The sequence below is a fragment of the Pteropus medius genome, unplaced genomic scaffold (genome assembly GCF_902729225.1).
Source record: "Pteropus medius unplaced genomic scaffold, Ma_sr-lr_union100, whole genome shotgun sequence".
Classification (NCBI taxonomy): domain Eukaryota; kingdom Metazoa; phylum Chordata; class Mammalia; order Chiroptera; family Pteropodidae; genus Pteropus; species Pteropus medius.
This window is the reverse complement of record NW_024356333.1, coordinates 1,827,305-1,852,296: the sequence shown is the minus strand read 5'-3', so window position 1 is coordinate 1,852,296 and position 24,992 is coordinate 1,827,305. Positions and strand designations below refer to the sequence as shown.

At 59.1% G+C, this 24,992-nt stretch overlaps 2 protein-coding genes and 1 pseudogene across 9 annotated transcripts; 2 read left to right on the top strand and 1 right to left on the bottom strand.

Annotated features, from left to right (window-relative positions):
• The first annotated feature begins 944 nt into the window (after positions 1–944).
• Positions 945–5,474, top strand: REPIN1 (replication initiator 1). Of its 6 annotated transcripts, none has more exons than XM_039861303.1 (3): positions 945–1,101; positions 1,778–1,963; positions 3,344–5,474. In XM_039861303.1, the coding sequence occupies exons 2-3, from the start codon at positions 1,819–1,821 to the stop codon at positions 5,071–5,073; spliced, it is 1,875 nt and encodes a 624-aa protein (XP_039717237.1). In that variant the 5' UTR covers positions 945–1,101; positions 1,778–1,818; the 3' UTR covers positions 5,074–5,474. The 6 variants fall into 6 exon arrangements, with proteins under 6 accessions (XP_039717237.1, XP_039717240.1, XP_039717239.1 ...); XM_039861306.1 differs by lacking the exon at positions 945–1,101 and adding an exon at positions 2,499–2,647 and having other exon boundaries at positions 1,223–1,963; XM_039861305.1 differs by lacking the exon at positions 945–1,101 and adding an exon at positions 2,499–2,691 and having other exon boundaries at positions 1,223–1,963.
• A 3,696-nt stretch (positions 5,475–9,170) lies between these two features.
• On the top strand, positions 9,171–23,156 carry ZNF775 (zinc finger protein 775). 3 transcript variants are annotated; one of them, XM_039861298.1, is made up of 3 exons: positions 9,171–9,281; positions 17,084–17,160; positions 21,013–23,156. In XM_039861298.1, exons 2-3 carry the CDS (start codon positions 17,130–17,132, stop codon positions 22,626–22,628), a joined length of 1,647 nt encoding a protein of 548 aa, XP_039717232.1. In that variant the 5' UTR covers positions 9,171–9,281; positions 17,084–17,129; the 3' UTR covers positions 22,629–23,156. The 3 variants fall into 3 exon arrangements, with proteins under 3 accessions (XP_039717232.1, XP_039717233.1, XP_039717231.1); XM_039861299.1 differs by lacking the exon at positions 9,171–9,281 and adding an exon at positions 9,430–9,748; XM_039861297.1 differs by lacking the exon at positions 9,171–9,281 and adding an exon at positions 13,873–15,628.
• On the bottom strand, positions 19,086–19,204 carry LOC120601571 (uncharacterized; annotated as a pseudogene).
• Positions 23,157–24,992: the final 1,836 nt, after the last annotated feature.

The window sequence follows — 24,992 nt, the reverse complement described above, 5'->3', positions numbered from 1 at the left end:
GGATAAGCATAGAAAAAACATTGGAGGACACAGACCAAAATATTACCCGGAATTCACTCTCGGAGGTAAAAGTATGAGAGGTTTTTAGGTTCCACCTCCCATTTATGGAATAGATTTTAAAAGTGCTTTAAAAACATTTGTACGGGTCAAAAATGGCCTCTGTCGAAAAGCATAAAAGTATACGAAATTGCACTAGCCTGGAAACCCCAGGAAGTGTTTCGCTTGGAAAGCCAAGGCCACCTGCTAGCGGGTGAGTCACAGGCGCAGGCTCGCACCTGCATCCGCACTCGCCAACCCGCTGCCGCGCGTCCCAGCGAAATGCGCCCGTGGGAGAATGGCCCCGCGCCCCGCGCCCCGCGCGCACGGACCCCGGACGCCCGCTCTTGGCTAATTTCTGGACTAGAGGGCATTCCCTTTTCAAAGTTCACGCGATCGGGGCTCTTTCTGTCTCCACTTCTGAACAAAACAGGAGCCGGACTCGGGCCGGGCGCGCCTTCCCCGGCCGTGGCTCAGACCCGGCGGCACTGAGATTTCGCCGCGCGGCCCAAGGTCAAGGTGGCCGGAGCGTGGAGGGCGCGGCCGGGAGGGTGGAGGGCGCGCCCTCTCGAAAGGCTCCGGCGAGTTGGTGCCTTTAGGAAGCCAGCGAGGCCGCGTCCAACAGAGTGACCAGTCTGGCCACGCGGTCGCCAGGGACGCGCGTCCCCCATAGGGACAAAGGGTCGGGAAACTTGAGCCGGGCCGGTCGGGGAGAAGCCAGGCTGTGGTCGCCAGGGCAACGGACTCGGGCCCTCGGGGGCCTCCCCTCGCGCGGCCCGCGAGGGGGCGCTAGGGGCGCGGACGGACCCCGCTCCGCCAGCCCCGCCGCTCGGCCCGCCCCGCCCTCCGGCCGCGGCCGCCGGCCCGAGGCCGCGACTGACCCTCGGCAGCTCCTGTAGTCACGTGGCGCTGGGAACCGGCGGGGGGGGGGGGCTGGGCACGGGCCTGGCGGTGGTGAACTCGAACCTGCTGCTGTCGCCGCGGCGGGGTGGGGAGCGCAGTCGCCGGCGCCGGCTCTCCGGCCTCATGGACGCGCGACGCGCATCCGCGCACCCCGCCGGAGAGGTTCGTCCCGGGAAGGGCGCGGTTCCACGCATAACGGCGGGCGGCCCTTGCCTGCCGGGTGGGCGTGACCGTGCTGCTGTGTGTGTGTGTGTGTGGGTGTGGTGGGGGACGGGCCGGGACGAGCCCGCGCACCTGCGCACAGGCTCCGCGAGGTGCGCGCTCTGCTCGGGGACCCGAAAGGGCCCACTCGGGGAGCGCGGAGCCGTGCGTCCGCGAACGGGGTCGGGGGCACGCGAGCGAATACAAAAGGGGGTGTGGGATCTCCACGGCCCTCTGTCTTGCGGGGCGCGCAAGGGGCTTCTGCCCGAGTCCTGGTCACACTAGCTCGCCTGCGCAGCCCCTTGGGAAACGGGCCTGGAATTCCTGTTGGGAGGAGGGTGGGGGGAGGGGAGTCAGCAGGGACTCCAGAGTTGCTGCCATAGGCCGGCCTGTGGCCATCAGCATGGGGCATTCGTGCTGTGACCTTTCCAGTGGAGGAAGTGACCCGCAAACGCAGCTGTGTACTTCCTTGGTGAAGAGGACACATTCATTTCTAAATCCAATATCCATTAAGGTCACTCTGCCGGCCGGGTGTGAGGCCTCGGTGGGGGAGGGGGTTGTGGCTGGCGAGGACACAAAGATGACTGCCCTGGAGGAGCTCAGAGCCTTATGCTTCTTTTCTCTCCCCTCCCCGCAGGTAAGGCTGGCCTCTCTGCGATCCGGGGCCTGAGCTCTGCCATGGGGGTAGGGGTGTCTTTACTGCTGCAGTTTTCTCTGACATCTGGGGGCTGCCAGAGTGTGGGCCGAAGCAGGCACTGCAGTCGCAGGAGTATCCCCAGGAGGAGCTGGAAAAAGCCTCGTCTCCAGCTCCACAGTCTCCAGGGTAGAGTCGGGCCTTCTTTGTTGGATTCCCAGTTCCTCCCAGAGCCCCAGCATTCGGGGGCTCCCCATCCTGGGGAAGGAAGGCGCCCGAGGGGGAAGGATCCCATTCTCGCATCCTGGAGCCTCCCAAGTGCTCAGTCTGGCGGTTGGGAGTGGGTCACATCTGCTCGGAGGCGGAGTGCACACTAGGGAATTTAGGTTGTGCAGGAGCTTGTGGGCAGGCAGTGAGGGTCCCTCAGGGGTCTGACCGCCACCCCACCCCTCAGTGGCTAGAAGGCTGTCCTGCAGGATTCTGGGCTCCCTGGCGCTGTGGAGTTGCCGAATGTGGGGCGGCCCCTGGCGGGGTTGGGGCAGGACTGGACAGGGGACGGAGGTTAGGGTCTCTTCTTTCCTCTGCTTCTGATGCCCCGATAATCCTTGCCACCCCGGGGGAGGCAGCGCCAGGGCCCTGGCCCCGAGGGCAGCAGGCTGTGGGTGTTCCTGGATTCTGGAGAGCTTTCACTCCTGTGATGTCCTAATCGTGCGTGTGTGGGTAGAGGGTTTTAGGCGGGCAGAGCGTGGGCACAGTCTGGACAGGCGGTGGCCCGGCATTGTGCTGGGCTGGGAGTAGCAACCAGCGCCCCCGTCCTGTTCCCGGAAGGGCCGTTCTCGCTCCTTCTCCAGGCTTCTACCCTGAGAGACCGAGGTGAGGAAGGCTGAAAGTGGCTCCTGTGGTGTGATTAGAGCCGGGTGGGTAATAGGAATAAAAGGCTATAGAAATTTCTTTCTGTGAGGTCTTTACAAACCCAGATATTTAAGAGGAAAGAACACTGGCCCGGGGCTTGAGAAGAACCTGTCCCCCTAGTCTCGGTTCTGCCGTTGACTTACTCTGTTCCCTCGGCTAGTCTTGTCACCTTTTATGCCTCACAGCTGCTTCTCTGTCAGGCTGGGAGCTTAATGTTTGCTCGTCCAGCCTCACAGTTGCCGTGACGCTCAGATGTGGCAACAGGAAATAGGAGCCCTTAAGAGAAGGCAGCAGGGCAGCGCTCGGGAAAGGCGTGAAGCACGCAGGGGGCGGCGCTGCGCTTTCTGCTGCGGCAGGAACGTGTGCGCTGCCAACTCTGGAGTGTTTACTTTATGCCAGACGCATGGCCGCCGTCGGGGGATCCCAAGAAGTGTCAGAAGTCCCTCCCTCTGGTAGTTTCCAGGGTCACTAAAGGCTGATGATAAATATACTTGAAACGTTATGTCTAGAAGACCCAGATTAACATAAAGCACCTACAAGGAAACGGAAGAGCCTTCCAGATTCAGGGGCTCTCGGAGTCCAGGGGGTGAGGGCAGCTAGGGCGGGACCGGGGCCGGCGACCAGGTCTCTAGAGTGACCGTGCTTTTCTGCCCGCAGCACAGGAAGAGCCGATGCTGGAACGTCGCTGCAGGGGCCCCCTGGCCATGGGCCCGGCCCAGCCCCAACTCCTTTCGGGGCCCTCCCAGGAGTCACCCCAGACCCTGGAGAAGGAGCCCCGCGGGCTGAGGTTACAAGGCACCTCTGTGGCCAAGTCGGGAGGCCAAGCCCCGGCTCGGGTCCATCGCTGTGCCCACTGTCGAAGGCACTTCCCGGGCTGGGTGGCCCTGTGGCTTCACGCCCGCCACTGCCAGGCCCGGCTGCCCCTGCCCTGCCCCGAGTGCAGTCGTCGCTTCCGCCACGCCCCCTTCCTGGAGCTGCACTGCCAGGTCCACGCTGCTGCCACCCCAGACCTGGGCTTTGCCTGCCACCTCTGCGGGCAGAGCTTCCGGGGCTGGGTGGCCCTGGTTCTGCATTTGCGGGCCCACTCGGCTGCAAAGCGGCCCATCGCCTGCCCCGAGTGCGAGAGACGCTTCTGGCGACGAAAGCAGCTTCGAGTGCATCTGCGGCGGCGCCATCCCCCTGCCCCCGAGGCCCGGCCCTTCATATGTGGCAACTGTGGCCGGAGCTTTGCCCAGTGGGACCAGCTGGTTGCTCACAAGCGGGTTCACGTTGCCGAGGCCCTGGAGGAGGCAGCAGCCAAGGCTCTGGGGCCACGACCCAGGGGTCGCCCGGCGGTGACAGCTCCCCGGCCCGGCGGAGACGCGGTCGATCGGCCCTTCCAGTGCGCCTGCTGCGGCAAGCGCTTCCGGCACAAGCCCAACCTGATCGCCCACCGCCGCGTGCACACGGGCGAGCGGCCCCACCAGTGCCCCGAGTGCGGGAAGCGCTTCACCAATAAGCCCTACCTGACCTCACACCGGCGCATCCACACCGGCGAGAAGCCCTACCCGTGCACCGAGTGCGGGCGCCGCTTCCGCCACAAACCCAACCTCCTGTCTCACAGCAAGATCCACAAGAGATCCGAGGGGTCTGCGCAGGGCACCCCCGGCTCGCGGAGCCCCCAGCTTCCAGCCGGGCCCCTGGAGCCCTCGGCGGAGCCCTCCGCGGAGGCCCGACTGAGACCCGCTCAGGAGCCTGACCCCGCGCCTCTGCGGGAGGCCCCGGGAGAGGCCCCCCGGGAACAGGCGGCAGCCCCGCCGTCTCTCTACAGCTGCGGGGACTGCGGCAGGAGCTTCCGGCTGGAGCGCTTCCTGCGGGCCCACCAGCGGCAGCACACGGGGGAGCGGCCCTTCGCCTGCCCCGAGTGTGGGAAGAACTTTGGCAAGAAGACGCACCTGGTGGCCCACTCCCGCGTCCACTCTGGGGAGCGGCCCTTTGCCTGTGAGGAGTGCGGGCGCCGCTTCTCCCAGGGCAGCCACCTGGCAGCCCACCGGCGCGACCACGCGCCCGAGCGGCCCTTCGTCTGCCCGGACTGCGGCAAGGCTTTCCGCCACAAGCCCTACCTGGCAGCCCACCGGCGCATCCACACCGGCGAGAAGCCCTACGTCTGCCCCGACTGCGGCAAGGCCTTCAGCCAGAAGTCCAACCTGGTGTCCCACCGGCGCATCCACACCGGCGAGCGCCCCTACGCCTGCCCCGACTGCGACCGGAGCTTCAGCCAGAAGTCCAACCTCATCACCCACCGCAAGAGCCACATCCGGGACGGCGCCTTCTGCTGCGCCATCTGTGGCCAGACCTTCGACGACGAGGAGAAGCTCCTGGCCCATCAAAAGAAGCATGATGTCTGAGGCGGTGGCCTGGGCGCGCTTCACACGGAGGGGCACCGCAGGGGGCCTTGGGACCTGTGATGCTGCAAGGGGTGGGGGAGGCCGGGAATGAGCTGGGCCCTGTTAGAGACGGAGGTCACCCCGCACGGGCCGGGAGCGCGGCCTCCAGCTGGCGTTTGCTAAGGTTCTGTCCACATGGTCCTGTGCCCTGCAGAAGCAGCAGATGCAGCTCCACCCACCATCCACCTGGAGGGGCCCCAGGGGACAGGAAGACCCTTCTTCAGTGGTGTCAACGCCTTAACGTCCCTGTCCTTCATGAATTCCTCTGGCTCGGTGTTGGAGTAGGTGCGCTGCAGTCCTTAGAAGCTTAGGGGGTGGGTGAGCGCTTGGGAGAAGTGGGCGGCAGGTCCGGGGCGCCCGGGAGAACGCCCGGGAGAACCTGCTGGCCTTCTTGGGCAGCGCTGGGAGCGAAGCTGAGCTGCTCTGACCCATCTCCAGCCCCCCCACGCCAGCCCGCCCTCCTGCCCTTGCACTGGCGCCCACACTTGGAGAGACCCGTCTGCCGTTGGTCTCAGCTCCGATCAGCCCCAGGGCACTCCCCTCCTGCCCGACTCGCTTTGTTGCCACCAAAAGCATCCCCTGGCTGTCGTCTGAGCACCCCGGCCGCCCTCACTCCTTCCATAACCCCACGTTGCAGAGAGGACTGCCCCCTGGTAACAGCCTCCACCGACGGGAGGAGAGAGGCGTTTCCTTTTCAGCATTTCTAGCACCTGGACACCCAGCCTCTGCGACACTTAGGTGACAGGGAGTCCCCGCCTGCTGAGGCCCTGGTTCTAACGTAGGATAATTCTAATTGTTAGAAGTTCTTCCTTATAATGAATGAAATCTGCTTTCCTATCATTTCTACCTACTGGGCCTTGTTCTGTTCTTTGGAACTAAACAGAACAACCACTTACCCTCCTTTTCAAACTAGAGAATAAAGATTTGGTTTTAGAACTGGTGGCTGAGAAGTGTTCCTTTCTCTGGGGAGCCGCGGCGTCTGAGGGAGTAGGTGTGGTGCAGTCCTTAGAAGCCCCGAGGAAGAGGAGGCTGGGGGATGTGGGGTCTCGGTCACAGGCCAGGTGCCCCGACTTGAGCCCCTCTGTACCCTGCCTCCAGTCCTTCCTTGGGGAAGGCCAGGCACACCCAACAATTAGGGCTACTTCTCTAGGGGTTCAGCCTTTTGTGGGGTCAAGGCAGACTTGTCAGGTACCAGTTAGCAGGGGGAAAGGTCCGATTTGACTCCGTCTGTCCTGCAGTACCTCCCCGGCCGGCCTGCTGCAGTTCCCCGTTTCTGTTATTATGGATGCTTCCCTGCACTGTTGTTTCATACAAATTGGAGCGTCTATGTTTGACAGGTATCAATAGGCCCTTTTCCTACCGGTCTTAGTAATTTCTGTGTAGATCCCTGGCACCTAGCATAGTCTGGTGCATAATAATAGCAGCCATGATTAGTTTATGTAAGTGGCACCTTGCAAAGAAGTTTACCTAAATATCTCACGCAATCCTGTGCAGTAGGTACTCTTCTTTTACAGATGAAAGCATTTGCTCAAGGTCATGTAAGATGATCACTGGAGGTCCGTCTGACTCCTGGAACCTGTGCTTTTGACCCCGGCCGTATATTTATTGGGTATGTCGCTGCTTTTAGTGAAGATGAGTATTAAATACCTATTGTGTGCTTGATGTTGGGATGGAAACTGGGAGTTTATACAAAGCTAAGCCCCAGTCCTTCCCCCTAGGAGGTGTAGGTCTGGGGTGGACATATATGTGTACACGAATAACGAGTAGAGAGAGGGATGGCGGTGGGTGGGTCTCTAAGTGTGTAGGAAGGAAGCAGACAGCTTCAAAGCTTCATACTGGCTTATGGGGTTATGTGGCCACTTAAAAACCTGTGTAGTTGATGGTAAATTATCTTTTAGAGCCTGGGGGTGTGCTGGCAAGAGAGCCTCACTTAAATATGTCTCCCTAAGGGAGCCAGGGCTTCAAGGGAAGGGAACAGTGCTTTGGGGGGCAAGGGGGAGGATATCGAACAGGAAAGTAGGTAAATGTCTGAGGGTGATGGGCAGGGAGCAGGAGGTAGGTCCTCAGGCGTCTGGGGTTAGTATTGGGGGTGGGGGAAAAGGATGAGAGGGAATCTTGACCAGCGCTCCTGACTTGATGAAAATCACCTTTTAGGAAATGCCTGGTGTATGGGGAGGGTGGGCGTTGTCCTCTCGCGCTATGCTGCCCACTGCTTTTGAGTAGAGATGGTGAAGAGAGGTCCAAAGATCAGGGAAAGCCAGAGAAGTGGCCCTGAGGGGTCTGGTAAGGCAGGGACAGAATGAACTTGCCCATAGTTCTGGAGTCCCTCGGGGGCCTAGTGGGTCCCAAGGCCTGCTCATCATGGCACATACTGACAGCAGTCTTGAAGGAGGAAATTCCTCAGTTGGAGGGATCAGAGCTTGGCTGACAGGAGCCACGCTTCTGAAGAGTGCAAGGTTTTACGTTTGTTTTTTTTCTTCTTCTACAATTACAAAAGTATTATCTCATCAAAATTAAACAATGCAGACGTACTTAAATTCGTTTTTTAATGTGGAAGTCCTCCGTTTCCCCCATTCCACCCTCCATCGTTTCCCGTGCATTTGCAGACATGTATGTGTAGCTTACCTGTTTTTTGTTTGTTTGTTTTCGCTTAATGGAAAAAGGATCTCAGATATGCTTCATTCTTTCTACCCTTGAGATACCTTTGGTTATGAAATGTCAATCTGGAGGAAATCTTTCACTCTGTAGAGAAAGAAACAAGCCTAGGAGATGGAAATGACTTTACCTCCACGAATGAATCTTTAAAGAGTCGATGGCCTAGTGATGCCCGGAGGATTATTTTACAAACACACCTGTAGACAATAGATCCAGTTAGGGTCCTGCAAAAATCCAGTAAGGCAAGTATGTAACTAGAATCTTATCAATTCTTTTATAGATGAATAAGTCAAAGTCTAGGGACAGAGTATCTTTTGTAAAAAGTGCACACAAAGTTTGTGGCTGAACTGCTAGAATCTCGCCCAGGGAGGCCAACAGCAGCTGGCCCCATGGCAGATGCTTAGAAGGCAGCTGCTGACTGATCAGTTAGAATAAGATCCACCCGCTGAATGGTAAGGTGTGTAGGAAGTCTGAGAGATGCCAGCTTTTGTTTGTGTCAACCTATGTCCCAAAGGCGGTTTCTAAGCAGCTCAGGAGAACGTCCTGCCCCGCGGGAGCTGATGTAGCTGGTCCCTGTGAGGTGGCAGTGGGAGGGACGTTACTGACATACAGGAGCCTTTCCTTCAGTCAGGGTGAGTAGAGGAGGAAGTCTCTGGGAACAGAAGACCCGCCTTGGCCGTCTGGACCCCGCCTCTAAAGCAGCAGTGACACTTGGCCTAGGAAAGTAACCTCCGCATGTCACCGTTTCCTCAAGGAGGAGGCGAGGGGTTGGATTGAATGATGTCTTAGTCTCTCGTAGAGAGAGACCCGGGGTCGTTTATCACGTGCCCTCGACGTGGCGAGCCCCGCGGGTGCGGAGGCGATTTCTCTCCTGTCACACGAGACACGCACATCTCACTCCAACACCGGGTGTGCCGTAGTGCCGAGCACCACCATGTCACGTGCACGCTCGCGTGTGAGCGTCCGAGCGGGTTTCGTGCTCGTTCCCCGGGACCCCGGCACCCAGAGCGGTGCGGGCGCGTCACAGGCGGCGGGCGGAGAGTGGCCGAGCGATTAGATCGATTTCGGAGCGCGCGGGCCCGGACGGGAGAGCCGGGCGGAGGGGAGGAGAGGGAGCGGCGGCCAGCGCGGACACCGGTCACAGCCTGGCCTCGTCCCCGCCCCTCCGTCTCTGAGTCCTCCACCCGGTCGGGTGCCTGGCGGTCAACGCGTTAATACCGCTGGCCCCCCGCCCCCCCCGGACCCCGCGGGAGGCGAGGTCGGCCCGCCCCCCCAGGCCATTGGCTCCAGAGAACAAAGGGGCCGCCCCGCGGGCTCCTCTGATAGGGCCAAGCTGGTCATCTGAGCGGCGCAGCCAATCAGGCGGCGGGGCGGCCCTGGGGATGGCCAAGCTCGCCAGCCAATCAGGGCCGCGCGCCCGCCCTGCCTGCCCCGGGACTGGCGGGGCTGGGGAGCCCAGTGCCCAAGTCGCCCCGGGGTGGCAGTTCCCGTTAACCTTAGCCACAAAGTCAAAGGTATTTATTCCCGTCCCCTCCCTCCGAGTCCCTCTGAATCCGGGCGGGGTGGGGCGTGCGGAGGGACGGACCGCGCCGTGGAGCCGGTGTCCAGCTCCGCTTCTCCCGCGCTGCCTCCACCCAGCCGCGGGCTGGAGGCGGCCTCAGGGGCCTCGGGGTCCCCTGAGCCCCCCACCCGCCGGCACCGAACTTTCCCCAGCCCCACACAACCCGTGGGGCCAGGGGCCGGGGTCGTGCGTGGGAGGGGCTGCAGGCCAGGGCAGAGAGCAGGAGGGGGCCCGGTGAGAGCGGGAGGAACCGGGTGGTGAGTGGTGTGGGGGGCGGGACTGCCCCCCACCCGCCCCCACGGCCCTCCAGGCGCGCTCTGCTACAGCGCTGTCCCGATGTTCGGGAGTTGTGACAATATCCTCGGAAGATCGAGCCTCTGGAGGGCAGGAACCCCAGTGCTCGCAGCAGAGTGACACATAGTAGGTGCCTAATAAATCATCAAATGAGCGGGGCTAAGGGTTGGGGTGAGAACAATGAGAGGGAAGCACCACAGAAACTGGAAGTGTGTGCCTAGGGGTCTCCCCGAAATTCTTATGGCAGGAAAATGGGCATGGGAGCCAAGATCTCAGTGGGGGTGGCATAGGGGCTGGGGGCTTCTTCCTCTGTAAAGGTGGAGGGTATGGAGATGCCACCTGCTCCCTGCAGCCTTTTGGGTAGGATGGAGCCTGGAGTGGGGTCTTGGTCAGCTAGAGCCAGGTTGGGTGTGGTCAAAGCCGTAGAGGTTGGGGGGCAGAATGTGTAGGCTGTTCTTTTTAGGTCCCTGTGTTCATCTGTGAAATGAAGAGATTAGAGAGTACTGGTCTCCCTTCAACTCCGAGCTTCCACAATTCTGTAATCTGTTTTGGACTTATATTTCTTTTATTTAAATGTTCTTTCATTAAAATTGTTACTCATGGTTTACAGCATGCGGGACCTTGGGCTGGGTGTCGGGGAGAGAAAAACACTCCCTGTGTTAAGATGTTTACAGCCTTGTGTGGAGACAGACTAATTATCATTATACCATGTGGGTGGTGCTGGGTTGGGTTGGGCGGGTGCACAGGTTAAGCAGAGAAGGGCCCCCAGCTGACCCTGGCATATCCAAAAAGGCTTCCTGGTCACAGTGGTCCCTGATCTGCACTGGGCAGGAAAGAATTGGGCAAGAATATTCCAGGACTGGCCACAGGCGTGCGACAACTAGGCAAGGTCACAGGGCCGCAGAGTGGGACAATGGGGCAGAGTGGGACAATGGGGCAGATTGGGGTGCAGTGAGGAGAGGTGAGCAGAGGCCAGGTTCAAAGTGGTCTTGCCAAGAAATTTTTAGCTGAACCTGAAAGTGTTGGGGATCTACCGAGTATCTTCAGCGAAGTGGTCACGTGTCCAAATGGCAGTTTTAGGAGAATTGCTCAGAGTGGTGGATGGATTGGAAGCACAGTCTCCAGTAGAGCAGGGGTGAGGCCTGAACTGAGGCAGCGAGCGGCAGCAGCAGGAGGCCTGGAGGTATTGAAAAGTAACACTGATAGGACTTAGCGACCTATGGATTGTGAGGGTTCACACTCTGTGGTAGTGAAAGGTAGTGGCATTTTCAAGAGGCCTGATGAAGACTCGTTGTCTCCCCCGGGAGGCCAGGTAGGCCCAGGGCAGAGGGCAGAGAGTGGCAGAGGTGGTCTGGTCCGTGCACCTGCCCCTGAAGGAAGTTAAGCTGAGGGATCTGAGGTTTCCTGGGGTGAGGCGGCCTGGAGAGAAGGAGGTGGTCAGAGTGGGCGGAAGGAGACCTGACGTCCAACTCTTTGAGGCAGGAGTGTCACCTCTGGGTCTCGCTTGCTTCATCTGACAAGGGGGAAACACTCCCTATTTTCCAAGCTCCTCGAATGCAGCAAAGAGTAGAAAAGTGTTCACAGATTAAAACGTGCTCCCCCGCCTCCGTTCAAAGTGTAGCAGGTAATGGGGGTCCCGGCCCTGGCAGGCTCCTGAGTCCTAGACTTAGGGTGGCAGAATGTGGATGCGGCTCTCTCTTCTAACGAGAGATGGGTGAGCAGAGACTGTGACGGTGACGCCCTGTGTGTGGGACAGGTGTGCAGCAGGGAGGTGGGGGTGGGACATTTCCAGCAAAGATGTGCATGTCAGGCAGGTAGAGGCAGAAGTCCTGGAAGGAGGTGCCTCAGGGATGGGCCTCGGGTCGAATCGGGACCTCCGGGCAGAGGACAGGCATGAAGAGCTGCTGCCCTGGCTGTCCACAGGCCTGGTTCCTAGGGAAGGCCGGCAGATGGGAACTGAGGTCACTGACCCCGGCTCTTCCTACCAAGCAGCCCTGTGGTACGATCCTACATGGTGGGGAGTGGGGAGGGGATGTGGCAACGGCCGTGACCTAGAAAGAATTCATCTCACCTTGTGAACATTTCTCAGAGTCCTTTCATACTGCCCCCCCGCCCCCATTTGATACAGCAGTTCCGTGCGCAGGGGCAAGCATTATTTCCATTTGCAGATGAGGAAACTGAGGCCCAGAGAAGGAAAGTGGCTGGCCTGGGGTCACATGGCTAACTTGGCACTTTCCCCTTCCACACGGTCTTTCTGTGGGAGGATGGCCTGCCCTTCCGCATTGCTCCTCACCTCTGTCCCCTCTCCGAGGACTGAGGACCACAGTGAAGATGGTTTATAAGGTTCAGAAAGTACAGTGTTCCCACAGACTTCCTTCACCTGATGCTTGTAACCAACCTGCGGAGCAGGTATTTTCAGTCACTGTCGCCGTTAGGAACCTAGGCCTAGAAGGGAAGTGACTTGCCAAGGACAGGTGGGCTAGAACTCGGGGCTCCCAGCCTTCAAGGGGAGACTGGGCTGAGGAGCCTGCCCTGGCGGTGCCCAGGTTCACAGGGATCGGGAAGGGGCCTGCTGCTGCCTTCTGGGCTGGATGCCCACAGTCCTGTCTGGGGAAGGGCTCCTGCTACGCTGGGCTAGCTGGGCAGAGCCTAATTCTCTTTCTAGGGCTTTCTGTCCCTCTAGCTTCTCCCGAGCCAGCTGCAGCCTTGCTGGCCTCATGCCTCTCCTCTGCCCGGCACAGGTAACCCAGCAAGTGACTGTCCCCATCATACTACCTCTGATTTCTACTCCAGGCTTCCTGGCTCACTGTGGCTGCTTCGCTTCCATTCTCGCCTTCCTGGGTTTGGTTCCTGGAGCAGAGGGCCAGTGGGGATGGCGTGGCCCTGGGAGGGTAGGTGGGTGTCTCCATCCCCACCAGTGCGCTGGGTTGTTTGTGCTGACGTGGTTCAGTGGGTGTGCTTGAGTCTCTGGATCTTGGGTTGTTCAATTTCTCAATTTCTTTGTACTTTGCGTGCACAATTGTGCAGGTGTTCTCATGTTTGGGTATCTCTGTGCTTTTGCACCTTTGACTTTTGTTTACTGAGCTGTGTTAGCTGATAGATGTGAATGTCTGGGTGTGTTTGTGTGTGAGTTTCTTCTCATATGCCTATGATGATCTATTTCAAATGAAAGATCCACTGATGCTAATGAAACTTGGTTTCCCAGGCGGAGAACATCGACTCCTCCTGAGAGGCTGATCTATTGTCAATGAGGAAGCACTGGGGATAGAGGCACCCCCTCTTTAGTCCTTCATTTGTTTCATTCATTCATTCATTCATTCATTCATTCAATATAAACTGAGTCCCTTCTGCATATCAGGGACCAGGCGGGGCAAGGCCTTCCTTCCTGGAGTGTCCGGTCTGCTGCCCGTCGCCCAGCAGAACTTCATGACATATTCTCTGCTGTCCATTACGGTAGCTCGAGTCACAGGCGGCTGTTGAGCACTCGAAATGTGGCTGTTGTGATTGAGAAATAGATTTTTAATTTAACTTATAGGAATTTAACTGCACGTGGGTTTACAAACCAAACTTTAAGTTCTGGGACGTCTCGTACCTTCTCGTGGGAAGCGACGTGGTCCTGGAGTGGGCCGACGCCAGCTGGGTCCTGGCTCCAGCGCTCACTAGCCGTGTGACCCGGAGCAGGCAGCTTAACTCCTCGGAGCCGTGGTTCTTATGGCGAATGGCTACGAGGGATGAAAAGGTGATGCTTGGCACACAGTCGGTGCGCCGCGGGCGGTGCTGTGTCCCCCATCCCTCCTGCTGTCTTGGCTGACCACCCCCTCTCCTTCCCGTAGCCGTCAACATCGAGGTGATCAGGGAAGCCCCCACTCCCCTCAACAATGACGCAGGAGAGCGAGAGCCTTGCACCCCGGGGCACTCTGAGAGCCGCCGCAGGGCTGCCCGCGCTGGCCTGGGCCCGGCCTCGAGCCCCGCTCCCCGGGGCCTGACCTGCCTGAGCTCCCACGGGTGGGTCAGGGCGGCCAGAGCTGCTGAGGGGCGGAGGCGGGGAGGGGGCGCGTGGGGGAGGGCGGGAGGCTGAGTGGGTGGGCGATGCACCAAACACCAGGTGGGTGAACCGGCTGAGGGCTGGGACAGATGTGGTTAATGGGAAGGTGGGGGAGCATGGCAGCCCCGATGGGGTGCAGGAGCAAGGGGCAGCTCAGAGGGGCATCCGCTGGGTGCGAGGGGGCACCTGGGGGGGACCACCCCTGCGCTCCGTTTCCTGTGGGGGCAGCGTTGTTGGCGTAAGTGAGCAGCGGCAGACTGAGGCCCTGGGTGCAGGCCTGGGTCGGGGCTCATGGCTGCGCAGGGCCTGGGAGCTGGGCTTTTGGCCAGGGTTTGGGGAGATGCCACCCCTCAAAGGCTCAGCTTTCGGTCGGGGGCGGGTGGCCAGTCCCTGCTCCGCTGGTGACAAAGGACACAGGAGGCACCATCCGCTTCTCCTCCACCTGGGGCCTGAGTCTGTGAGGGGAGATGTGTCTGGCTGGGGGAAAAGTTCAAGGGCCTGAGACCGGGAGGATGCGGGGAGACCTGGACATGTCCCCTCACTGCCTCTCCGCCGTGGCTTTCTCCTTACCCCAGCTGCTCTCCACCCCCAAGTTTCTGCTAACACCAAAACTCCTTTGTTACCTTCCCCTGCCCCCAGACCTCACCACCTGCCGCAGGCCACAATCCCGGCTTTGTGTGGTCTGGCAGTTGTCATGGCAGCTGCCCCAGCGGAGGCCTTCCGGTTGAGGGGGCTCTCATCCCAACCGCAGCCAGACCTGCATGAGGCGGGCAAGGCTCAGAGCCAGGACCTGGGGAGGGGGACGTGTGTCCCGGTCTCCACAGAGCTTGCTGGGCCTGGAGGGGAAAGGTCAGTGGAGATTGGGGTCAGGGCCAAGTGGCCTGCGGGGACTGGTGAGGGTGGCAGCTCGGCCTCCGTTGCCTCCTGTTTTTCGGCCGGGGCATTTTGCTGGGCAGCTTACTCACTGGGTTCCTGTGTATCTCTCAGGTCAGCTGACAGATGTGTCAGGTGGGGCGAGGAGGGCGGAAAGGGCACAGCTTGGAGGCGGGGGGATGTGCCTGGTGGCCCGGCTGACCTGGAGAGACCTGGCTGCGAAGAGGGACCTCTCCGTGGTTGGCTGTCTCAGGGTTTGTCGTCAGGTCACCTGCCGGCCTGTGTTCTGGATGGACCGCCTGAGCGAGCACAGGCGGGGGGTGGGGGGGCCTGTCCCCATTCCTGTCCTCTTGTCCTCTCACCTCATTTTCTAGCCCCGCCCTCTCATGTCTTACTTCTCCTCTGGGGAGCCAGGAAGGTCCCCTTCCTTCCATGTCCGCTTCCCTCTTACTTGGACCACGAGCCCCGTGAACCTTGCCGTGGTGGCCAGGACAGAAGTTCCCAGGGACGCGGGAGTTAATTCACTGTGAATTGGAGCCTTTCTGCCACCTGAGGCGATTTTTAGGCCCTGCTGCCTCTTGGAAGACAGAATGGATCAAGTAGGACTGACTTGGTTGGGCTCACGGGGCCTCTTGTTGCGTTGGGTTGGGGTTCTGTGAATAAGGCCAAGCCCCGCCCACCCTCCTCACCCTGAACTGTGGCTCCAGCTGCCTGACTGGGTTTCCCAGAGTCGAGGTGGCCTTCCTGTCCTCTCGTCCCCTGAGCGTCTTTAGGCAGACACTGGCGAGAGGCTTCCCCAAGGCGAAGGATGCAGAGTAACCTTTAGGGGACAGGTGGCACGAAGGCAGGAGCACTGGCATCCACCAGGGCCCCCCAGGGGCTTTTTCCCTTCCTCTTCCCAAGGCCCCCCCTGTTCTCTCCACCACAGCAGGCTTTAGTGTCTCTAGGAAACCACAGGAGGAATGCGGAGCAGACTCTTGCTGGGGAAATACAATTAAAAACAAAATCTGCCAACTCAGAAAAGCTCCCCACTGAAGACGGTTTTATTATTGAATAAGCCTCATGCCAGAAAGAGACGCACATCGCAGGCAATCCGCTAGGGGGAGGGGCGTCTCTCTCCTTTTCGTACCCGGGAAAATGATTTTTCGATATTTTAGATTCTCCCCTCCCACCTGCCCTCTTGGCAGGGTCTAGACTGCCGGCCTGGGTCCCTGCCCCAGGAGTGGCTGCTGGAAGGGGACCTGGGAGAGGGAAGGGGGGACCCTTAGTATGAGGTCTCTGGGGGGCTCTTGAAGGCCCCGGTTGGGGGCCAAGGTAAGACTGGGTTTCCTGTGATGGGGCTGAGCCGAGGGGTCCGGAAGGAAGCACTGACTGATGCCTGGAAAAACCCCTTGGTCACAGCTGTTGGAGCTGAGCCGACAGCCACAGGTCCTTGCTGGGCCCTTTGGGACTGTGGGGGGACAGGGAGTACAGGCGTGTGAAACAAGGTCCCCATCCTTAGGAGAGGCAGTCCATGGCACTGGGTGGAGAAAATGCACCCCAGGCCGCCTGCCCGCAGCCCCCCTCTGAGTGTGGGTCAGCCGGCAGCGTTTGTGCCCAGCATCCCTGTGAGTGCCCGCTGTGCGGGGCCTCTGTCCCAGGCCCCAGGCACTCTGCAGTGGGCACGAAAAGATGCTGTCCTCGCGATGACAGGGAGAAGCAGACAAGTAACTACTACATCAGGGGGCTGGGCCGAGTGTCACGGAGGAGTGTGCAGTGGCGCTGGACTGCGATCTGACCCAGAGGAGCCAGGAAAGGCCACTCCGAGGAGGCGACATCTAGGCCGAGACCTGAAAGAGACGAGGGGGGCCTTGCAGAGGTCTGGAGCGGCACCCCACGCAGGGGGCAGCCAGCGCAAAGCCTGAGGCATCCGAGCAGCATGACCTGTCCCCAGTCGTGTTCAGGCAATAAGTGAGCCCATCAGGAAATGTCCTGACAACCTGCGTGCTAAAAAAAAGATGAGCCCAGATCAGCGGACGGCACCCCAGCTGGGCTGTGTGTGTGCTGGTGCGGAGAGCTCCCTGGGGAGGGGGGGTTTGTGCTGGAATATGGATGGGGACCTTGAGAGAGGAGGGGCCGGTGACTTTGGAGGGACTCTGCCTTCCGGGGTGTCTGTACGACCTCTCCCTCCATAACCTATTTGAGTTTCTGCCGGGGGGTGGGGCGTGGGAGGGGAGCCCTTCACATGCTGCTCTATGGGTCCGGTCTGGGGACTAGTAGGCCTGTGACCTTGCCCAGTGTCCCCATTCGGCCACCTCCGTGACTCCGGGCCTGTCAGCAACCCTCTCTGGCCTTAGTTACCTCTTCATAAAGTAGGAATGGTGCCTGTTTTACCTGCCTAGCAGGTCTATGTGCGATTAAAAACACCTGCACGTTTCCACTGAGGCGCTGGGTGGAAAAGCTCCTGAAAGAGCGGGGCTGCGTCTGCGAGGTGGCAGGGGGGCCGGGCGCCCCTTCCGTCCTTGTCTCACAGACCGATTCTCTTTGCCTCGCCTCACCCGCAGAGCGCAGGCGGGGAGCGCGTGCCGATGCCCGCGTGGGGCCTCCAGGATGGAGCGTGGCCTGGCTGGTGCCAGCACAGGTAAGAGAGAAGCTGGTCAGGTGCGAGCCAGCCTCAGCCCCCTCCCCAGCCCTGTCCCCCCTGTCCCTCTGCGGCCAGCTGAGGATGAGTTAGTTGCTGTCCTCCCTCACCGGTAGCTTAGAGAGGGTCGAGTTGCAGGGTGGGACCAGGATGTTGAAGGTCATGTCAAAGAATGGAACAAAACAGACTCTGAGAGCTCAGAAAATGACAAAGCACAGCCTACGACTTGCCAGGTGAGGGAACATGCGTGCCCCACCCCCCAGTAGAGATGTGCGGGGTGCGGGGTTGTGGGGGGATTGTTTCAGTGCTGCTGCAGAGTTTACGGTGGTCATGCCGGTCAAACATTGAGAACCCGCACTCTGGGTAGGACGAGGGGTTAAAACAAGCCCTGCTGTCCTTGTCATCCTCACCATAACTGGCATCAGTGCTGGGGTCACTCAGAGTTCATGGTCTGCGTCAGCTGACCCACTTAGAGCCCTTTGTGAGGAAACAGCCCGAAGCAGGGCGGGCTGTGTCCTGTTGCCACCCCCTTCCCAGTCTGTCCCCCAGCTCCGTGCGGGCTGTCACATTGAATGCCGAGAGCATTCCCTGTGTGTGTGTGCGCGACATTACCGTAATTACAGGAAAACCTAGGAGAGTCGGTTCCAAACATTTTGGCCCTTTTTCCCAGGTAAACGCGCAAGGGGAGCGCTAGTTCACATGTGAGCGGGATCGCCGTGCGCGGGCCTGTCCGGACGGCTTCATGCACTCAGCGGCGGCGTCCACTTACATTTCCTCCATGTCTCCTCACGGCTCCATGGTCCCTTTCTTTTTATTGCTGAATAGTACTCCCTTGCGTGGTGTGCCGCTGCTCACCCGTCACCCACTGAAGGGCATCTCGGTTGCACCAAGTTCTGACAATTCTGAATAAAGCTGCTGTAAATATCTGTGTGCAGGTTTTTGCGTAGACATAAGTTTTTAGCTCCTTTGGGCATATAGCGAGGAGCGTGATTGCTGGATCACACGGTGAGAGTACGTTTAGTTTTGTAAGAAACTGACTAATTGTCTTCCAAAGTGGCTGCATCCTGTTGTGTCCCTCGCCAGCATTTTTTTTTTTTTGTCGTCAGTGTTTGGGATTTTAGCCATTCTAGTAGGTGGTGGTAGTATTTTAGCTGTTAGTGTAGAGGCCAAAATCTCCCTTTCTCATTTTTAGAATTTTCTGGGCGATTTGTGCAAATGGTAAATTTTATAATTTACTTAATTAGGGTTACACTGAATTTAAGCGTCGTTTTGGCGTGAAGGGCTTCCTCTCATCTAGGAACATGATGTATTTGTCCTTTTATTTACATTTTCTTGATCACTTCTATAAAGTTTTAGAGTTTTCTTCATATAAGCTTTACACATATATTAGGTTTATTCCCAGTTAGCTTTTATTGCCATTTTTTTAAGTTACAAATTGTTATATGTTTTTCTATCTGGCGATCTTGTTGAAACTCTTGTTAATACTTTGTCAGTGGGCGATCTTGTTGAAACGATCTTGTTAATACTTTGTCAGTGGGTCCTCTCGTACATTCTAGGTGATAGTTTTCCTTTCATCTCTCTCTATATATTTCTTTTTTCCCTGTATGCTTTGGCTAATTCCTCAAGGACAATGTTGAAGAATGGCATTGCCAGTGAGCATCCTCGTCTTGTCCCTAACTTGAATGGACTTCTAATCTTTTGCCTTTGGTTATGACATTTGCCACAATTTCTAGTATAGCTCCTTTGTCAACCTAAGAAAGTCTCCTTATGCTCCTACTTTACTAAGAGCTTCCCCCTTTCCCTTCCTCCTCCTCCCTCCTTCCCTTCTTCCTTCTCTCCCTGCAGAAATGCTGTTGAATCTTGTCATATGACTTTCCGCACCTGTGGAGATGGTATAAGGTTTTCCACTTTTGTTTTTTTTCCTTCGCCTGCAGCACCTGGTCTTCCTAGGCGGTCTCCCATCCAAGTACTAACCAGGCTCAACCCTGCTTAGCTTCCGCGATCAGACGAGATCGGGCATGTTCAGGGTGGCATGGCCGTAGTGGTTTTCCACTTTTTAAAACTCACTGTCACGGATTCTCCTGAGCCATTTCTGCAAGGTCCTGCTGTGCTGTTCTTTTAATACTGCTGAACCTGCTTTGCCGATGGTCTTGTGTTTGTTCTTAGCGTCTAGCAGAGAACCATAAAGCTATAATTTCCTGCCCGCCCCACCCTTGTCTTGTTTTGATCTTGGATTATGGTAGCTTGTAGGCTCCGTCCCTCCCTCTCCTCTTAGTCACTGTCACAGTTTATGAAAGCTGGGAGTAATCCTTCCCTTGAAGTTTTAGTAGAACCTGTTTATACAGGTGAGGGGCCCGTGTCTCCTTTTCAAGGTAGAACTTGAGCTTTCTTTTCGGCCTCTTCTAGTTGACTATATAGATATGTTTTTACCCGTTCTTGAGTCAGTTTTGTTCATTTATATTTGTTTCACAAAATCATCCATTTTATGTAATTTTCAAACTGACATACCGTATTTTAGGAATCCTTTTCATATCTATATGTTCCCTTTATCCTATAAGCTCAACTTCTATCTTTTAATTGCTTCCTGCTTCCTTTGGGCCGATTCTGTTGTTAAATATTGGAACCCGTTGTCCAGAACCTCTTTGTTCACAACTGTTTCATTTCACCTACTTTTTATTGACTCTAAACTTCTTATTGAAGTGTGACACATAGAAAAATGTGTAGGTCGCAATCCTTATAAATTCTTATGACCATGCTCATGTAAGCAGCAGCATGCAGATCGAGAAAGGGCACACTGCCAGGACCCCGGCAGTCCCCTCTTCCAGTCACAGTGCCCTGTATAAGGGGACCATTATCCTGCCTTCTGCCTCCTCGATTAGTTTTGCCGGCTTTGAACTTCATATAAATGGAATCATCGTCTGTGTTTAGTGTCTGTAGCAGACCTTTTCCATCAAGCCGATGTCCATCACCTAGGGCAGCGGTCCCCAGCCTTTCTGGCACCTGGGACCGGAGCTCCTGTGAGAATCTAATGCCTGATGATCTGAGGTGGAGCTGAGGCGGTGATGCTGGCGCTGGGGAGCGGCTGCACGTACAGATGAAGCTTCGCTCACTGCCAGCCGCTCACCTCCTGCTGTGCGGCCCGGTTCCTAACAGGCCACGGACCGGTACCTACTGACCTAGAGGGACAAAGCGCCCCCGCAGACCTGAGCAGCCGTGTGCAGGACTCTCAGAAGTAAAGGGTACTAGGTTTAGTACAAGGCGACACCTGTTCTGGATGCCAAGACCTTTCTGGCCGACTTTCTTGTTCTTGGTTCTGTTGAAGAAAGGTGAGGTTGCCGAACAGCCGAGGTCCAAGCAGGTGAGGGGCTCACGCACGGTGGCCGCTCCCCTGGAGAGGGCTTGGCAGTGATGTGGGGCTCGGTCACCCACCCTCTGAGGGACTGGGCATGCCCTCGCTTACTGAGCTCCCGGCTCGTGGAGGAGCCTCTTAGAGAATGAGAGTCAGAAATTCGGCCATGTTCTGCTTGCTCCTTGATGTTCTCACTGGATCCGTGTCTTTAACCATCTCCGCATCTCCCGGGCCCGGGGCAGAGCCGGCGGGGTGGCCTGGGCACTTGTCTGTCCTTTCGTGCATCTTCCCCTTTGTCCTCTCGACACCCCAACCTGCTTCTACCTCCTGGCCCTTCCCACCTTCCCCTGCTCTCTTCTTCCTCCTTTCCCGATCCCTCTTCTCCACTCCTAAATCTTTTCCTTCTGCGTTTTTTCTCCTGCCTTATTTCCTGCTGTGCCCTGTCTCCACCCTGCAGAGCAGTGACTGACTCTCGCTGTCCTCTCTCCCTTCGCCTCTGGCAGGAGATGGGCTGGCGATGAAGGTCAAGCAGGAGAGGCCAGAGTGGCTGCTGCAGACCCTGGCATCGCAGGCCGCCCTGTCCAAGGATAAGGAAAACATTTTCCAGCAGCGTCGGGGCCTCCCGCCATGCCAGACCATGAAGCCTCGAGCCTTGGGGGGACAGGAGGAGACTGGGGGTCCCAGGTGGACTCTTCCTACTGAGCAGGATACGGGGCTGGCAGGCCGGGCTCCGGGGACAGCCCCCAGTCCCCTGAGCCCCGCTCTTTCTGCCGGCGAGGGTCACTTCGTGTGCCTGGACTGCGGGAAGAGGTTCAGCTGGTGGTCGTCCCTGAAGATCCACCAGCGCACCCACACCGGGGAGAAGCCCTACCTGTGCGCCAAGTGCGGCAAGAGCTTCAGCCAGAAGCCCAACCTGGCGCGCCACCAGCGGCACCACACGGGCGAGCGGCCCTTCTGCTGCCCAGAGTGCGCCAGGCGCTTCAGCCAGAAGCAACACCTGCTCAAGCACCAGAAGACCCACTCTCGGCCCGCCACCCACTCGTGCCCTGAGTGCGAGCGCTGCTTCCGCCACCAAGTGGGCCTCCGCATCCACCAGCGCGCGCACGCCCGCGACCGCCAGGGCGCCCGCGCCGGGCTGCCGGAGCTGCTGCGGGACGCCGCGGCCCGCCGCGGCTGTCGCCTGCGGCCGGGGCCGCCGCGGAGCCGCCCCGAGTGGGCCTGGCTCGGGCTCTGCCAGGGCTGGTGGCGCCAGGCCGGGGCCCGGACCGCAGCCCCCACCGCCGCCACCGCGGGGCCGGGCGAGCAGCGCCAGTTCATCTGCAGCGAGTGCGGCAAGAGCTTCACGTGGTGGTCGTCGCTGAACATCCACCGGCGCATCCACACGGGCGAGCGGCCCTACCCGTGCCCGGAGTGCGGCCGCCGCTTCAGCCAGAAGCCCAACCTGACGCGGCACCTGCGCAACCACACGGGCGAGCGCCCGCACCCCTGCCCGCACTGCGGCCGCAGCTTCCGCCAGAAGCAGCACCTGCTCAAGCACCAGCGCACGCACCTGCCCGGCGCCCAGGCGGCGCGCTGCCCCAGCTGCGGCCAGACCTGCCCCAGCCGCGCGGCCCTGCGGGCGCACCAGCGCGCCCACGCCGCCGCCGCCGCCGCCGCCCAGCTGCTGCGCCCCGGGCCCGCCGTGCGTGGCGCCGAGCCGCAGCCCCAGGCCCCCCCGGGCCGGTCGGCCCCGCCGCGCAGCTCCCCGCCGGCCCGGGGACCCGGGGACGTGCTGTGGGGCGGCGCGCGGGCGGGCCTGGCCGGGCCCGGGGAGCAGCGCCAGTTCATCTGCAGCGAGTGCGGCAAGTGCTTCTCGTGGTGGTCGGCGCTCACCATCCACCGGCGCATCCACACGGGCGAGCGGCCCTACCCGTGCCCCGACTGCGGCCGCCGTTTCAGCCAGAAGCCCAACCTGACGCGGCACCGGCGCAACCACACGGGCGAGCGGCCCTACCTGTGCGCCGCCTGTGGCCGCGGCTTCAGCCAGAAGCAGCACCTGCTCAAGCACCAGCGCGTGCACCGGGCGACCCTGGCGCCCACCCCGGCGCCCACCCCTAGCGCCAAGGACGAGACGCTTTAGTGAGCCTGGACCCAAGTGCACCGTGGTGGTGGTGGGGGGAATGGCCAGAAATGGTGGCTTTTAGAACCCCAGAGCGTAAGCCCCTATCAAAAAGCTCTGAGGGCCTGAGAACAGAATTCCAGAAGCATCCCAAAGGGGGACTGTAAAAGGTCCCCCGTGGCCTGAGGGGGGAAGCGAGATCAGACATTCCTCACCTGGACCCCATGTGTCGATGTGTCGAGGTGTCCGCGGCGCACTGGGGGCCGTCTGTGCACCTCCTCAGGTGGGACCGCAGCCCTCAGGCGCCGGGCGTGGGGCGCTGGGAGAGGCTCCCAGGTGTGAAATGGCCCAGGGCTGGACTGGTCAGCCGTAGCACCAGCCCGTCACACTCAGGCTGCACTGTGGGATGTCCCGATGCGCGTCTCGGGGGACGCAGCGATTCCCAGGATGGAAGCGAGAAGCTGCGGCTGCGGAGGGGCAAGCTGATCCCCAGCGCCAAGGCCAGTGCCCAGCACGTACTGGCCGTTCAATACATATTTTTAGAAGGAATGAATGGTTCTGTGGTCCTTCTCAACCCCGGGGGCCTGACCCTGGGACTGGTATGCGTGTGATGGGCAGGCGCGGGAGTGGGGGGAAGTAAAACACAAGGGGCGTGGTCTCAGCGGGGGAGGGACCTGCCACAGAAGAGAGCCCAGTGTGCTGCTCCTACTCGGTGGGCCAGGGCACCCCGGTGGCTGTCACTGACTTGGACCCAGTGTTGCAGAAGGAAAAAATGAAGGACTGACGACCTCACGTGGTCTCGCCAGTCCTTTCCTGGCTTCCGTTCCCGAACTCCGGGTCTGTGTGTGCTCCGCCGGACCCATTAGCCCCGGGGCCTGGACAGGGGGCTTCAGCCATGAGCATGGCAACACCCCGCCCCTATTCTCTTTCCCCTCTTCCAAGGCGATTTGAACTTTTCGCACATACTCCCCTCAACCTGTAGCCCCAAAGGTCAGCCCTCATGCTCTTCCAAAGCAGGGGCGGCTGCAGCCCTGGTGCTCACCGGAGAACCCAGGCTCTTGCCCGGCTGTCTTGGGGGTGAGGAGGGCCTACAGGGTGGGTGTTGGGTACAAAGAGCTGGGGTGCGGGAATGGGGCTGCTGATTCTGTAGGAGGACGAACTGTGTCTGCGGGCCTCCCAGGGGCCTGCAGGGTGGGGGTGGGTTCTCTGAACTCAAAGACGTCTGCCTTCTCCAGGAGCTGCTGCATTCACCCCGGCTTCCGGTCACCCCTCTCTTGGGGTTTTGTTTAATCCCTTTCATCTGGCAGGAGCTCTAATTGTTATACCATCACAAAAAACACCTGTGGAGGGGATCTAGCTTACCGCGGTAACAGCACTGGTGATGGTTGGTGTTCTGCTGGTGCTGCTGACTCGTGGTCCAGGTCTTTGATCACCAGCCATGCTGTGAGAACTCTCACGACTGGGCAAGCTGTGCCCATTGGAAAGTTTAGCTCTCAAGACCAGCTGGAAGCCAGATGAGAAGGGTTTTCTTAGGTCCCCTCTCTAACCCATACCAGCCCTACATGCTCCCTGTCTCCCTGTAACACCTGCCCAGCTCCTCCAGCTCCTCCCCCAGCCTGCCCTGCTCTGGGAGGCCAAGGGCCCTGGATCTCATCAAAACCTACTTTAACCATGGAAAGGCTAGAGTCATTCGCTTCTTTCTCTTTGCCAATTAGCAAATCCTGAGACAAACTCGAGCAAGCCCACCTCCCCCAGGAAGGCATCCCGGACTACCATGCCTGCATTAGAGAGCCGCTGTCTGCAAGGACGGACCTGCAGAAACACTGGAGCCCATCGAATCAGGTGCCGCAGGGGCAAGGCAGGCAGCTGCAGACAGGCAGGTGGGCGTTTCTGTGTGTTATCGCCCACAAGGGGCCTGTGTTCAGTGATCAAATCAGACAGCTGTGTTGGTAGGACTTGGGGTTAATGGGTTCTAATTGCAGTCCTTCCCGCCCCCCATGCAAAGTCATGCGAATGCCTGTTCACTGACCCAAGGTGACCAATGCTCTCACGACCGGGTGCTTTGGGTCATAATGGGGACAGGGCTAACTCCCCCGGAGTGAAGGATTACTGAGGTGCATGCCCCGGTGACCAGATCAGGGGACGACACAGCACTGATCCACTAAACAAGCCTACCAGGCACTGTGTCAGGATTCAGGGAAGCTGCGATGGACAACCGTCTTTGTCGGCGCAGGCTGCATAACGCAATAGCACAGACTGCAGGCTTAAACAGCGCCGTCTGGAGGCTGGAAGGGCCAGGATCAAGGTGCTGGCCGGTTGGTTCCCAGCGAGGGCCTTCCTGGCTTGCAGATGACCACCCTTTCTCTGTGTCCTCTTATGGTGAGA

What these genes read in the sequence shown, in the direction of transcription:
- ZNF775 (XM_039861297.1), top strand. Translation starts at nt 15,603, where the DNA reads ATGCCAGAAAGAGACGCACATCGCAG. An exon ending in GAAAGAGACGCACATCGCAG is followed by an intron (nt 15,629 to 17,083) that starts GCAATCCGCTAG and finishes CCTCACCCGCAG; the next exon opens with AGCGCAGGCGGGGAGCGCGT. An exon ending in CCTGGCTGGTGCCAGCACAG is followed by an intron (nt 17,161 to 21,012) that starts GTAAGAGAGAAG and finishes CGCCTCTGGCAG; the next exon opens with GAGATGGGCTGGCGATGAAG.
- REPIN1 (XM_039861302.1), top strand. Translation starts at nt 1,750, where the DNA reads ATGCTTCTTTTCTCTCCCCTCCCCGCAGGTAAGGCTGGCCTCTCTGCG. An exon ending in CCAGCTCCACAGTCTCCAGG is followed by an intron (nt 1,964 to 3,343) that starts GTAGAGTCGGGC and finishes TTCTGCCCGCAG; the next exon opens with CACAGGAAGAGCCGATGCTG.